The 16,186-nt window shown below is 44.9% G+C and overlaps 1 protein-coding gene across 1 annotated transcript; it reads left to right on the top strand.

Moving 5' to 3' along the window:
* The first annotated feature begins 11,184 nt into the window (after positions 1-11,184).
* On the top strand, positions 11,185-12,534 carry LOC138262477 (butyrophilin subfamily 3 member A1-like). Its single transcript, XM_069212370.1, has one exon. The coding sequence runs from the start codon at positions 11,185-11,187 to the stop codon at positions 12,532-12,534; it is 1,350 nt and encodes a 449-aa protein (XP_069068471.1).
* Positions 12,535-16,186: the final 3,652 nt, after the last annotated feature.

The following is a 16,186-nucleotide window of genomic DNA, read 5'->3' as shown; positions in this document are numbered from 1 at the left end:
TGTTGTAAATCCTGCAAAACAGTGACACGATCATTTATGTCAAAGGGCGTATCTGCCGCCTCCACACCAGGACCATCTAGATCAGGAACATACATTCGTGTTCCAAACAGGCACTCATATGAAGTACGACCCCCCAGTGACCTTCTAGGCAAGTTATTAAGTGCTCTCTGTACTCCATATAGGTGGGCTAGCCAACCACGACCCGTACCTATAACCCTGGCAGTTAAGGACAGCTTTAAATCACGATTTAAACGCTCCACGACAGAATTTCCCTCGGGATGAAATGGAGACGAGAATTGGAGTTGGACCCCCAACGAAGCCATGGTGTCCCTGAATGCCTTAGAGGCAAAAGCAGGGCCCTGGTCCGAATGAAAAGCCGCAACCGCAAATGTATCGACAAAGATGCGCAAATCTTTAATAACAGTTCGAGCGTCAGCCGAGCGTTGTGGCCATACCCACACAAATCTGGAGCACGAATCTACAGCAACCAATATATATTTGTATGCACTATCTGGTGTCAGCGGACCACAATGATCCAAGAACACACACTGTAAAGGTTTATTTGAAATCAGAAGGGGCGTCTGCTGCGGGCGTCTAGCCGACGATGCTTTAATTTGTTGACAGATGTCACAACAAAGGACATACTGCTTCGTCTCTTTATAGAGACCAGGCCACCAGTAACGAGCCTGTAAAAGTGAAATCGTGGCAGCCACCCCAGCATGTGCAGAAGCCACCCCCTCATGTGGTGCAGAAATTAATCGAGGTCTCTCAATTTTATTGGGAATTTCACGTACACCAATGCCTGGAATTGTAACAGTAGCATTCAGCGCACCATTCAAGCAGTAACTATATTTAGAAGGAAATCCTTTAGTAAAGGGCGTGCCATCAGCCGTAGCCCTTATGGCAGCCAAAATTTCTGTGTCTGGTTTGGAACTCGAACGAGTCACTGCGGCTACAGTGGCGACTGCCACTGCCGATTTCGCGGCTTCATCAGCCAAAGTATTCCCAGCAACGTGTATTCCAACGCGCTGGTGTCCAAGTGTATGCACAACATGGACGTTAGGAAGCGTTTCCTTCAGATCCGCAACCTTACCCCACAACATTTTATGTTTAATGGTGTTGCCTTTAGAATCTCTGAACCCATTCATCTTCCAATAGTGCAAATATTCATTGAAAGACTGTACACAGTAGTAGGAGTCACAGACCAGCAAGGTTAAAATCGCCGGATCCGCGTGCTCCAACGCTAACAATAGAGCTTTGAGCAAAGCCAGCTGTGCCGTGCAATCTCCCAAGGTTTTAGTATAAGTATGTCGGGGGCAGAACACTTCCACCTCCATAGTGCCGCTCACCACCGCACATGCAGCAGAATACTGTTGTTTAGTCCCAACCGCTGGTTGCGCAGAGCCATCGGTATACATGACCACTTGATATCGGTCAATAGGCAACGTTCCAGCAGGAACAGGGTATTCCATCTCATATTGAAGAAATTCTTGAGTCTGCAGTTTAGGGTCAAATACATAATCTACATCAGTGGCTGTCAAAGACGTAGCCCATTGTATCCATCGCGGGTGTAAAGCTTTCGAATTAGGAACACTCGCTTTTGTAACAGCCTCTAAGGCCGGAATCGGGGAAATGACAATAATGCGTTGGCCCTGGGCAAGCGGTCTTTCTTTAATCGCAGCCATCTGTACTGCAGTGAGTATTTTCTCAGTCTGTGCAAATCGCTGTTCTGCAGCAGAATACAAGTGGGATTTGTATGCAATCGGGACTCTCACCCTCATTAAAGGTGACATACGTAAACCCAACAGCCCCAGGTATCACCCTGATGACTAAATGTGTCTTATTGTCCCGTGTATGTAAGTGTTTAACTGCCAAGAGATCAGTCTGTAACTCTCGTAGTATGTGTGTATGCTCAATCGTCCAAAATTTACTTGAAAAATTCGGGCGAATCAATTCGTATAAGGGTTTTATACGCGTAGCATAATCAGGAATGTAAGTTCTGCCAAAATTCAGAAACCCCAACAATGACTGGAGCTTCCGAACCATATTAGGAGGCTGCAATAAAGCACACTTCTCCAAAAAATGTGGCGCTAAGCTCTTGCCCTCACTCGACAACTCATATCCCAGGAAAATGACGCTGAGGAAGGCAATCTTTGATTTCTTAAAATTAAACTTATAGCCAATATCAGCAAACCCCACAACAATGCGCGATACACGCCTTAGATGTTGCAGAATCTCATCGTCTGTCAGATATATGTCATCAACATATGATAACGCTTCAGGGTCGAACTCGTGCAGCATTTCAGTTACACAAGCCGAAAACAGTCCTGGGCTATTCTTATACCCCTGAGGCAAACGACAACATTTTTTCTGAGAGCCAAACGCACTGAAACTGGTATAGTCCCGACTTTCGGGCGCTATATTCTGGCAGAAAAATCAATTTGAGATATCTAATGTAGGTTTGTATTTTTTTACGCACTATATTATTCATAAGCGCTGCGCTGTGTGAATTCTGTATAGCATATGTTCGTGTATGACTATTCAAATGTTTATAATCCACCACTATCCTATATGAATGGTCCGGTTTAGCAACCGGAAATAAGGGATTATTCATCGGCGAGACACAGGGCTCAATTACACCCTGGTACTCCAATTGTGTAAGAATTTTCCTAACCGATGCCCTTGCTTCAAATTTAATAGGATACTGCGGTTGTGGCTGAGGTTCGCCCTTTATCGGAATTACATGATAAGGTGATTGTCTGTCCCACCCCACGTTATTTCTATATAGGGCGGGAGCTTGTGCTAGAGCCCATGATTTACTATAGGACTCCGCTAGTTCTCTCGGAACAAGTGGTGAGAAGGAAGGTGTAATAACCTCCTCCCCAACCGGACAGTCGCGAACAAAGTCAGGTGGCCAATCCTGTTCGGCCAACAGAACATCATATGATTTTACCACATGGTCCCAAAAAATGGCGTTTATAATACGGTCAATGTCCCCTTCCAATCGCAGAGTCACTTCATATACTCTATCAGGATCAGAGACTCGCATATCCGCCGTCTCGACTTGTATGAAGTCATCAGTTGCTTTCACCTCCAGATGCTCTAGAAGACTCCGGCGAACTATTGTGACCTCTGCCGCGCTGTCTAACAGTGCTAACGCCCATGTCTTGTTCGTCAAGAGAACTCTCTTCTTGAGCGGCATGTCTAACTGAGACTGCTGCCACTTTCTTCTTTTTAAATTGCTGTTTTTGTTGCAGCGGTTTCTCTTCCTGTTTAATAGAAACCTCCGCCGAGCGTTGTGAATCCTGTCTCGGTTTCACGTACTCCGTCCTCCGCTCTGACCGCCCACCTCTCTCACTTCTCTTTTCCGAGGAGTCCTGAAAGGAACGAGATTGGCGTGTATCAGTATATTGATATCTATCAGGCGTCTTCAAAGTATCCCTATTCCGGAGATTATACTTATTCTGTGGGGTCTCCGGTTGTGGAGACTGCCCACCATCTTTTTTAGGTGTCTGCTGTTTCTTGTCCCAGCGCTTTTTTGAACCCTCAGGTTGTTGCTGTTTAGCATTATCTTTATTATTTTTACCCTGTAACTGGGGTTTCTGTGGTCTAGCACCTAGGCTATCTCGACCAATACTAGAATATGTTTCCGCTATTATTCTCGGAAGTTCCCGCTCCTGATTAAGCAGCGGAACATCCCGAAGACGCATTTGCACCGCTAGCGCTACTGCCTCTCCTTTGAGATTACTCAAAATAATAGAAGAAACTGTGGCAAAATTGCCTAGCAACTGCATGCCCAAATCTAAGGCAGGGGCAGCCCCATATTCATCTTGAATTTGTTTAAGCACATCCGGTAAATTAGCTAATGTCGGTGTACCGTGTGCCGTAGTGTAGAGCACAGCAAACACCGTGCCCCAGGTATTACAAAGGTCCACCGGAGGAACCATCCCATACGGCAAACACATCGTCAAAATTCTATGTTTATCCTGAGGTCCCGTATGGGGAAATACTGCTTCAGCGTATTAATTTTTTGTGCCAGCCAAAATGGAGTCTCCTCTCGTTTAGCCGGTACCTTACCCATAACAGAGTGTACAGTGGCCGGATTAATACCCGGAACCACTGCCTGTGGGTGCGCCGGAGCAGCACGCGCTGCGTTTGTATTTAGTGTCTGCATTACAAACTGAACTAATCGTCTATATGTAGCCGTCAAGTCTGTATATAAACGACGAACTTCAGCCACTGCCAATTGAGCAACCGCAAGATGAGGTGTATATGTAGCCAATAAAGGCCAGGTAGGACCATCATTACTCAGTGGACCTAACCTAACTTGTGCAACTGTGTGTGGGAGGGCGCCATCAAGCCAATTATGGTGTTCTTGATAAGATAGAGGTATTTCTAAATAAGCGTAAGCCCTGTATTGTCCAGGGACATTCGCAACAGTGTATTCGTGAAAAGTATTTGTACCCCCATCCACTGCTGGAAATCCGACCCAAGAATAAAAAAGTTCTGTTCTATAGGCTGCATGGGCGACCACCACAAAAGTGACTGGACCCCCCTGGACCGTCAGTCCATGTGCCAACAGATGTCCTGTGAGCGGTTGACGCATATTGATTGCAATATTCACTACATTAGGATTCGCCATTTATAAAAAATAGTTCCAGGTCAGAGAAGGCACACCAATATCGGGGTTTTCCTTTCAAAGTTCAAGCTTGAACAACCAAACACAAAGCAATAGGAAGCACCTATCCCGTGGCGGCGGAAAGCCTCAGCCCCACGGACGTCTCCGTATACGGAACCGAGGAGTCAAAATATATATGAGACCAAGAGAGTCAGTCGGACCTAAACATTAGAGCCTGACCAAACGTTGGCGGCGCCATGTCGCGTGGGCTCTCATTATTCTAAATGAGACTACTGGATTTCTAGGCAGCAGGATCGATAACGTGTGGGGGACTGAGTCTGACCCACGTGTAAAGAACTCTGTCACCCTAAATCCGTTTTTTGCTCCGGCTAACTAGCAGTGCCTTATTTCTCCCATGTGGAAGGAATAATTCGGCAGCCGAGCGCATGACATCTTTGGAACTTCTCAGGGAAGTCGTGGTTACTCAGATCCAAACCAACTCTCTTATTTACAATATGATCTCATATACAAATGACAAAGACAGTATAAGTTTTATATAATGTTTTAATAAAACGACTGTATTTTAGATATTAAGGCGTGAGCCGCAATAACCAGAACGATACAACACAGTAGGATTGAAATAGTCACCAAGAGAGTAAAACATAAGAACAAAGCTATCATATTGTCTAACAGTTTCTACTCTCCCTCTGCTTGTTCTATTTAGAGCACAGCATGTTAAGCTTCTAGCTTGCCTATTAGAATCACTGTGGAGACATCAGCCCTCATACCTGAGCAAAGACCTGTGATCTTGGTTCAGCATCTGCAACGAGGCAGTCAGCGTCTAGTTGTGGTTCCCTGGTCGGAATCTCCCTCTTGCGTGTATTGGGATAAGGAAGTGATTTTATAACTAACATGTCATCGTGATCACAAAATGTCCCTACGCAGGAATGCCAAGTCTAAACTCCTACCACGTCTATTGGCAATGTACCAGACTGTATCCTTGACTGAAGCACAGAGTAAATGTTATGGAGAACTCCAGTGCTGAAGTAGGCAAAACAGTGTGATATGAATAAAAAAACAACACCGTAAAACTGGCTATTCGAAAAATAACAGTACGAAGCCTAATAAAAAGCATGTAGAGCAAAGTGCACAGAGGCTCTAAGCGGTCAGCAAATGAATAAAATATATTCAGGGCAAAGTGCATAAAGGCCTAGAGCCTAAAGCTAAAGCGCAACGAATACGTAAAACTGACCACACTACACCCCTACTGGGACCCTGGCAGACAGGATTGAACTGAAAGGGGACCTTGTGCACTTCTGAACCACTCTTTGAAGTCTCCCCCATTTCAAAGGCACATTTGGGTATTTAAACAGGGCCTCTGCCCCTACCAAATCAGACACTTCCTGGAGCGGAAACCTGAACCAGAACCTGCACCTGCTAAGAAGAACTGCCTGGCTGCCCAAAGGACTCACCTGTCTGCTTTCTGTGAAGGACTGCTGCCTTGATGTTGCCCTGCTGCCTTGCTGCTCTCTGGCTGTGTTGAAGAATTGCTCTCCAAGGACTGAAGTCTCAAGACCAAAAAGACTTCATCTCTACAAGAAGGACTCCTTGTGCGGCGAAGTTCGACGCACAGTCTGTACTGCGGTGAAAAATTCACTGCATGTCGAACCGAAACGAAGCAGCCTGACTTTGAATTGAGAAGATCGACGCAGCGCCAGCGTAGCAACGGGAAATTCGATGCACGGCTCACCGGATCGACACACAGTGGAGCCCGAACGACGCAGTCTGACTTCCAGAGAGGAATCGACGCAGCGCCTGCTGTGCAGTAGAACATTTGACGCAACACCCACCGAATCGACGCTGCTCCTGTGACTTCATCCTGCCAGCACAGGAAATCCACGCATCATCCTCGGGGCGCGTGAAAACCCCGCAACCCGAAGAGGATCCAAGACGAGCGCCGGAAATCGACACACAGCCGTCCCTGCGTGAAAATTAAATGACGCATCGCCGTGTGCAGCCCGAAAAATCGACGCACACCCCTTTGTTTCCACACATCTCCTCCTCTACGGTTCTTTGCGGAGATTTTTCACGCAAACCAGGTACTTTGTGCTTGAAAGAGACTTTGATTGCTTTTAAAAGACTTAAGACACTTTTACAGTGATATCTCAACACATACTTGTTGCATTTTAATCGTTTTGACCTGCATCTTATCAGGTAAATGTTATAAATTTTTCTAAACTCTGTGTGGTGTATTTTTGTGGTGCTATATTGTGTTATTGTATGATTTACTGCACAAATACTTTATACATTGCCTTCTAAGTTAAGCCTAACTGCTCAGTGCCAAGCTACCAGAGGAGGAGCACTGGAAATTTGGATTGTGTGCGACTTACACTGACTAGAGTGAGGGTCCTTGCTTGGACAGGGGCTAACCTGCCTGCCAACCAAAGACCCCAGTTCTAACACCTGGAGTATGTGTAAGTCGGTTGAGTGTGAGGAGTATGAAGGAGAAAGCGATTGTGTTGTCCAAGGAAGAGCCTCCCGGGCTGCCCTTGCATGAGGAGATGTGGGTGGCTACCTGCATAGGCATCTGAAGCTTGGCAAGGAAGTGTTTGAGATAAACTCCTTTCTGTCCTGATTTCTGGGAGCATCAAAAATCTTGAGTTCAGTGTACCACCCGAAGGGAAATAGATTGGTGAAAAGGAGGAATCACTGATTGAAGGAGGAAATTCAGCTGGCGTTGAGCGAATTGATTGAAAGTTCGTAATTCCCAAGTTAGTCTGCGCCTATCAGACAACTCCTACTACAGCAATGTGAGGACATGAATCCTGTAGCAAATGGAGATGAGTTTGGATGTTGAAACCAAATGTTGGCATGGGACTTGTGAACATACTGGAAATTGTGAGAGAAGAATGAAAACATGGAAGTGTGTTCTTAATGGAATTAAATGGTATGGGTTAAAAACCTGTTTGGGCAACTAAGGTTTTATGATTCAATGAGCGTCATCAATGTGGAAAGAGATGCGCTGAAGTGGTCTTATAATATGCATCCACAGAGGGAATGATTTTGTTTGCCACTTTTACAAATCAAGGATTTCTAGGTGTACGTTTTTTGGTTTCTACAGGGCGTCTGACCCACTAGAAAATGTAAGCTTCACTGTCAATTAAGCAAATAGCTTTTAAAAAAAAAAATTAAAAATCCACAGTTTAGTCGTGACATCACAGTGGTCAGTACTATAGAGCAAAGACTCATTTGGGGAATGTGGGGAATGTGGCCATATGTGCTTTTCATGGGGCAAAACGTTGGTGGTGGGCTCACACCCCCACATAATTTATGCGTAGGGCAGTGTACAGTTTACCATCAGCAACCCTCCTATGAGTACCCCACTGGGGCAATCCCCTCAGACTCCTCTTCCCTTTCACCCCTGACTTCAAACTTGCCATCACAGGGAGAATACAGACTATCCTCGTGATTTCCACCTCCCCATCACAAGTTGTGTGTGAGAATATTGCAACTTACTTCATAGATAAGGTCCTCAATAGAGAGTAACACTTGTCTCCGACAGATAAACCTCACACTGCACCAAACATGTTGCCCCTTTTGCTATATCCAAGACTCCCCTTTTTCAGTTTCATAAAACTACTTACAGACGAGTTTGGGGTTTGAGTAAAATTAAACTCTCAGACCAACACAACAACCAGTTTCCAGGCTGGTTGTTGGCTACTGTCCCTGACCTCTGGATTCCCTTCATTATAGCCTTAGAGCCCACTGTAGCAGCCTATTCCAGTCATTAAAGGACCCCTCCAGCATTAAAGGCCTACAAGGGAGCGGGACTTTAATTGCAGGTATAGCCCAGCTCCGAAGGGCTATAAGGCTATTAGAACATTCTGCCACTAGAGGGCAGAATGTTCTAATAAATAAAACAAAGTCCTCATGGAGCCCGAGGGGGTTAAAATCCCCTCTGGCGCCATGAGGCTTTTGTTCACAGCTGTTGCTGTGAACAAGGAACATTGGAAAGTTGACGCTCTGGCTTTTACCAGCCAATAAAAGCCTGGAGCACTCCAATGTCTCCAATGGAGCTTCCAACATTGCAATGTTCTAATACATATTAAGGAATGGTCTGGTCTCTCCTCTCTGCAAATGTTCCCTTCCCACTCTGCTAGTGATAAAGGAAACTAGCATCTCCTGCTTACCTGCAGTGGGCAAAGTCAGGAATAGAACAGTAGCCCCCAGGCACATCTTGGTAGACATGGTTTATTGCGTGCTAGTCATTCAGGTTTTCGGCTATTGCACAGGACAGCACAACTACGCACCAGCAACATCAAGCTGATTAATTGATCAGGATTACCTGCCTCTCATGGTGATGCTGAATTTGTCAGCAGTGTTTGACTTAGTGGACCATAACAGTCTATGAGGTTAGACAGCGCTATTGCCAGGTGTCCTGGGGGCATACAAAAACTTGCCTAGGCCTTTTTGCCTAATCAAATTCAAATGGAACCTGTTTAATTCTTCAATTTACATCCTGGATATTCTTAGGTCTCTAAGGGTCACCACTCCCACCCTGGCTGCTTAACGCATCTCCACTGTGTAAGGTCATTAACAGTGAAGGTCGGTCATTTCAGAACTACGCTAATGAGAACCAGGTTGTGGTTGATTTGGGTGAGGATGGGAATCTCTGTATCAATAGAAGAACTTTAAATATGCATTTTCTAGATGAGCAACAAGGCAAAACAAAATGTGCTCCAATTAAGAGGTAACAAGCATTTTCAAAGCCAGTAGGTCTGGTGGCCAGCGTTTTGACTTTGCGCATGCTTGTTTTGTAATGGTTCAGCTGCCAGACCCTCACCGATATAAAAGAAACTATTGGCAAAAAGCAAAAATACTTTTTGTTTAGGAAAAAAAAGCACACATTGCCATAGTAGACCCTGGCACTGAAGGGGACTACTTTATGTGTACATGTCCTCCTTGTGAAAGAGCAGAATGCTGTCACTCACAGTGCAGTTAGCCAATGGCTGCCCATGTTATGTGCTGTTATGGGCGGAAAAAAAATGTGAATGATACAGCAATAGATTACAGTACTGGATTTCCTAAAAGTGCTAGAGACCTTGCTCTGTAAATAACATCTTGCCTCTGCGCTGGCCAGTGCTGAAGAGTAACTCGGTTTGGAGTTCAGTAACGCCTAGTTGAAGCATTAGTGAACTCCAGACCATGTTGCGCACAGTTTGTAAACTGACAGGAGCACAAAAATGCAGAGGTGAGTCTTGCTGAAGACGTCCCGAGGCTATCCTGCTCAACCTCTTAGGCAAAATCACATACCCTCTGGCTAGGAGGAGTTTAAGATCACAGGCAGTGCTTAATTTGAGTCAGTGGTTGCTGGTGGGGGCGCCAGCACTTATTTGTGGGCACTGGTGCTTAATTCTCCATATCAGACATTTCCTGAGACCAACAGAGGGAAAAACAAGCAAAACAAAAAGATGGAGGAAGAAAAATACAGAAAATCTGTCACCACGGTAGTAAGCAGAGACTTGTAAGGGTGAGACAACGGGGCAAGCAGGGCATCACCCCCCACCAGCAGCAGCAAACCTTTTACTATAAAACAATAATAAACTATGTTCAAAATGCCGCGAGCCGCTCCTGCGGGCAAGGAGTGCCTAGTATTCAATATAAGAGGCGAGGGGTGGATGCAGGACTACGCACCTTTGCTATTCGTGCTCTGATATTTTATAGCGCCAGCTGCGGTTGTCTGAGCGGCACTTTGGGCACCGGCACTTATTATTTTACAAACAAAGCACTGATCACAGGCTGCCCATGCTACCCCCACCTCTACCGCCTTCACTCAGTGGGCTCAAGGGGTTCTTCTCCCAGGGAACAGAGGCTTGGAATGCCATCCTTTTAGCATTATTGCCTGAACCATCATTCAGCAGATGTAGAGGTGTTGGCACAATGCTCCTCAATCTTTCCTCTCTCGGCCTCCAGGTTGGATCAGGTCAGCGCAAAGAGACCCTGCGTGGTCTAATTCACAAACATCAGCTTATCTTTAGCTCAGGAAATCTGGCCAGTACCTTTCACATGTACACAACTTTGCACTGTGTTTAGCAGAGGAGATGAAAGTACAAATATTAACTCTAACTGGAAGCTCATAGTAGGGACTTTGGATCTCAGAACAGTTGTAGAAAATAAACACAGCTTGTTACAGGCATGGCACAATTCCATGCATCATGAATAAACACGTAGGAGACCTTGGATCGGCTAAATCAGACCGTGTCTTTATCAGCTATATACTAGTTCGTCGACTCCTGAACTTTGCAACCAAAATCACACACAATATGAAATCACAGCGAGAGCCTGTTATTGCACAAGGACCTGTGTGAGAGGGTGCTCGTTTTCTAGTTCTGACCCCAACGCTGATGTTGGCACAAGGGGCTGGGGATACTCAGGAGTACACGACTGTTCTTCGACACTGCTGTTGCTGGAAGGAGTTTGAGGCCCTCAGCATCCTCACTGGAGACTCTACCGCGTGACGATGAGGGATCGCTTGCCAGCGACACTACCGTTTCGCATTCGTTCTCATGAAAGTTGCCCCATCACTTCCAGTGCGTTTTGCAGTCATTGGGCCTGATCAGCCGGTGGTCGTCCCTCCTGGAGAAGATGCTGTGTTACCATGCCACCTCTCGCCCCAAACCGATGCAGAGGACATGACTGTGAGGTGGTTTAAAGGCAGCTACTTTTCATTGGTTCACTTGTATCATGAGAGAGCAGACCGAGACGAACAACTAATGGAGGAATACAGAACAAGGACACTGCTTCATAAAGATGACATCCATGCTGGCAAAGTTTCCCTGGTAATTCTCAATGTTAGTCTTTCAGACAGTGGTCAGTACATGTGTTTCTTTAAAAAAGGATCATTTTATGAAGAGACCCCAGTGGAGTTAAAAGTGGCAGCTCTGGGTTCCAATCCTCACATTTATTTAGAAAAATTCAGAGACGAAGGAATTCAGATTGTGTGCAAGTCATCTGGTTGGTATCCAGAGCCAATGGTTTTGAGGAAAGGTAACAATGGAAAAAACATATCTTCATCAGCAGAAGTGACCATTACAGGTGGAAGTAGATTGTTTCAAGTTAAGACAACCTACATTATCACCGGACGTTCTGACAAATTCTCCTGTAGAATCAAAAATCCCATGCTAGGCACGTTCAAGGAATCAACGATCCACATATCAGACAATTTCGTCCATAGCAAGTCCAGCTGCAGCACGCAGCGCGTGGTCATTTGTTTCTCCTTTACAACCCTTGGGATTATTTTCATCCCATTGGTTGTTTATCTGTTCAAGAAACCAGGAAGAGCAAACCTTCATGCTAGAATGGGAAGACTTACAAAGGAACTTAAAAATCTTCCAGGAGAACTTAACTGGAGACAAGCCCGACGCTTTGCTGAGGAGGTAACTCTGGATCCCGAGACCGCTCATCCGAATCTCATCCTGTCTGCGGATGTGAAAAGCGTGAGATATGGGGAGGAAGCACAAGATGTACCTAATACGACCCAGAGATTTAAAACATACATAAATGTCCTGGGTAAACAAAATATAACATCAGGGAGACATTATCGGGAGGTGGAGGTGGGGGAGAAAACTGGTTGGGCACTAGGGGTGTGCGATGACTTATTGAATAGGAAGGGGAAGATTGCAACAACACCAGAGAGAGGATACTGGACAGTGTGGCTTAGAGATGGTAGATACTCTGCACATACATCCCCCTGGACCTTCCTGACCCCTAGTGTCACCCCAAAAGTTATAGGTCTTTTCCTGGACTATGAGAAAGCAAGGCTCTCAATATATGAGGGAGAGTTCTTTGCTGTTCATCTTTCCTCGAGCTTCCTTCCCAAAAACGTTGCGGCCGCTCTTCAATCCATGGTTCAATGATGGCGGAACAAATATGGCACCACTGCGTATACTCCAAGTGGCAGAAGATATATAAGAGCAGATGCATGCAGTGTGTATGTGTTTGGAGAAACGGGGGCAGCACTTCACCTAGAGAGTGCCCATGGCTCTACAAAGCGGCCAACTTTGCTCTTCCCCACCCTTGACTTTTAGTATGGCGCCAAACGGATAATCCCTGCCTTGGGCTGTACGGCATATAGCCTTGTGGCCGCTTCTACACCATGAGACGAATCAGAGCTCTTTACCTGCGGGGCACAGGTACTTTCTGTTTTTAAGGAGCTACTAACTGGAAGCCTCGTTTCCATAGTTGAATGACATGTCTCCAACTATAGTCTGTTTCCTTTAGCGTGCTGGTCTAGGTTAGTCTAAGTTTTGTGGAAGAGTTTTCCCCATACAATATTAATGTGTGTCATTTTTCACAATTGCTTCTCCTTGTGCTGTTGCCTACATCCTGGATGGAGTCTAGTAGTTGGCCTGCTGGATTACATTTTATTTTAAGTGTGCTTTATTGCAATTTTAAAAAAAGCACTTTGTGGTGCTTTTTTTTTTTTATTGCACCTGGTTACCACCGACTGCAAGTCAGTGGTAATTGCATCTCCTAAATGCCCAAGTCACATTTAGGAAATACACGGTACATCAGAATAGGAATCACAAATAGAAAATCCCTATTTGCGCTTTCCTATTCTGTGAATCACAAATTGTGATTTCTATAGGGTAGAAATTGCAATTTGCGATTCCTTAAAGGGCTTTGTACATAAGAAAAGTCCATTTTGCATTTCTTAAAGGCCCGAAATTGCGATTCAGACCATTAAGAAATGTGAACTGGCTTCGTACATCTGGCCGTAAATTACTAGGAGGAATAGACATCATCTGGGAGAAAGAAGCTAGGAGCAGGACGTGAGCCATCAAATGGTATAAACCAGCTATAAAATGCCCTGAAACGATAAGATAAACACTTTTCTAATGACAACAAATATTTTCTGTATTTTACAGTCTCAATTAAGTTCATATGATTTTATTGTGATATTCAGTGCATGAGTGACATTTGTTAAATGTACTATTTTTTTTTTAAAACAGAAAATGTTCAAGAATGCCACAATGTCCCGACAACATTGCTGCGAGTTACCCAACAGACCAGTTTATCATGTTCTCTATTTAAATAGCCTATATTGTCATTAAACATGAAGCAATATTTTTTTATATTAGCTATGTAAAAAAGTGAGGTTTTTGTGCAGTGCAGACTTTGAACTGGATTACTTCAATATACCCTCACAATGCATGGTTTAGGAAAATAATACATACTGAAGAGAAAGCAATGGGCAAGGAATCACAGTGTTTGGTTAAGCATAGAAGCCAGGATTTGAGTTCAGGGCTGCATATTGTGCAGTTCAGAGACAGTAGGGTTACATCCGTCTCTCTTCGATTTAACACCAAACATCAGTGCTCTGTGCACTTAATGTTATTACAACCACTACCGTCAAACCGATATGTATGCATATGCAATGTCACTGGATATAAAGGTGTAGGGTGACCACCTGGCATTGAGGCAAATTCTGGACAGGACTGTAAACAATTCAGGACAAAGGGTCAAAATTCAGGACAAAAATTTGAGAGCAAACGTCGGTTTTACAGACACACGCAAGAGAGGCCACGCCTCACTATGTTGTCAGTGCATTTATTTACTCTTTTCTTGACAGAGCACTATTTAGTCACTGTGATCTTTTTGTGATTGCCTCCTGGTGTGCTACATTCAGGTGTCACATTACGTCCTTGTTCAGTACTAAATGAATGCCCTTCAGTACTGCGGCAAGAGAAAGTAACAGCAACATTTTGATTATGTTTCTGAGCATTTTAAAACCCCTGGCAAATAATTTGTGAAACATTAAGGTAATTAACATTATGCTAGTTTAAACAAATTAAACAAAAACATCTGGCTTACCCCAACCACCCATGGAATTTTAACCTACATTTTTTTTTTTCAAGAGGCAGGGCATATGGTGTGGGTGACAGTCTCACACCTAATGTCAGGATGTGAGGTACCCACAACTTGTCTGTAGTCTCACAGCACTAGAGTGTATGTCTGGGACTCTACACGTTTCTCAGAAATGGGAGCCCGGACTACCAATCAAAGATAATAAAAGAGGAGGATGCAATTGAGATCAAATGGGAGATCCACTGCAAGTGATCCAAAGGGTTGTTGCTAAGAACTGGATAAATAAGGAAGAGAAGAACAAGGTAGGACAATTCCTAAAATCAGACAAGATGGGACCACCAAGACTATCAGAAGGTATTGGGTACCTGAGGAGTTGTCTCTGCACACAGGAGAGAAACAGAAGGGGCACTGTCAAGTGGTTGAACAAGCAGCATCCACCCACCTTGGCAAACTCTTCTGGTTCAATGGTTCGCTGTTAGTGCTTGTGAAGGGTGAGCAGGGGCCAGACCCCTTGCAAGGTTGTGCAAGGCAATTGCCCGCTTTGTCCATGTCTTTAAATGGTTTTGAAATAGAGCAAAAGCCAAACTAGTGATCTGGGTTATCCCTAAGTGTCAAGTACACATAGAATCTTCAAAATATTTGGGATGTAAATTACACAAACAGAAAGTAAAAATGTTAAAATATAATTAGTGTTTCTTGAACATATGGCACTGTTTTCCCCTTTATATACAATTAGATCTCAGATTGAACTGGGAACCCGTTACCTTTTGATACCTAGTGATTAATATCTACCATTCTTACACTGATTTCCAGGATGAAAATCTCGGCAGAGCGAACGGTCCCTCCAAGCCCAGTTTGCTTTTTGGTCTTCTCTCCTGCTTTCTGTAGTGGGTCACGTGGCACTAGTGAAGATGGTGTGCTACCCCAATGATAGTATTATTTTGCAAACCTTCCCCTGCTCGTCCCCCATTCCTTCTTCAGACATGCCACACATCTGATTTGGTCGCTGCAGCACCGTTGGGTAGCTCTTTCCACTCTGCACCACTTTACTCTATGCCATCACACTCTATGCAACTCCACTCTACCCTGCACCTCTCCACTCCAAGCCACTTCACTCTACTGTGAAACAATCTACTTTAACCCACTGCACTCTGTGCCACTGCATTCTATACCACTGCACTCTACCGTGCACCTCTCCACTCTATGCAACTGCACTCTACTCTGAAACAACATAGTCTACGTCACTGCACTCCCGTTCAATGCACTCTACACCACTGCACACGCCACACTATACTCTGCAATACTGCACTGGCCGCCACTATACTCTACACCACTCTACTCTGTACTACTACATTCTGCACCAATACACTCTATTCCACTGCACTCCATGCCACTCTACTCTGCCCCATGCCACTGCACTCTACACCAATGCACTCTAAACAACTGCACTGTATGCCACTGCCCTTTACTCTGCACCACTGCAGAGTAAAGGGTACTGTTCTCTGTACCACTCTACACCACTGCACTGACACTCTACTCTGCAACACTGCACTCTACACCACTCTACTCTGTACTACTGCATTCTATGCCACTGCAATGTGCATCACTGCACTCTACGCCACTCACTCTAGGCTCTCTACTCTGCACTGACCCATTCTACAATACTCCACTCTGCACCACTCTACGCCACTGCACTCTATG

The sequence above is a fragment of the Pleurodeles waltl genome, chromosome 10 (genome assembly GCF_031143425.1).
Source record: "Pleurodeles waltl isolate 20211129_DDA chromosome 10, aPleWal1.hap1.20221129, whole genome shotgun sequence".
NCBI lineage: Eukaryota > Metazoa > Chordata > Amphibia > Caudata > Salamandridae > Pleurodeles > Pleurodeles waltl.
Note: the sequence above shows the minus strand (reverse complement) of the source record. Positions and strands in the feature narration are given on the sequence as shown.

Excerpts from the sequence above, each read along its gene's own strand:
- LOC138262477 (XM_069212370.1), top strand. The coding sequence starts at position 11,185 with ATGAAAGTTGCCCCATCACTTCCAGTGCGTTTTGCAGTCATTGGGCCT.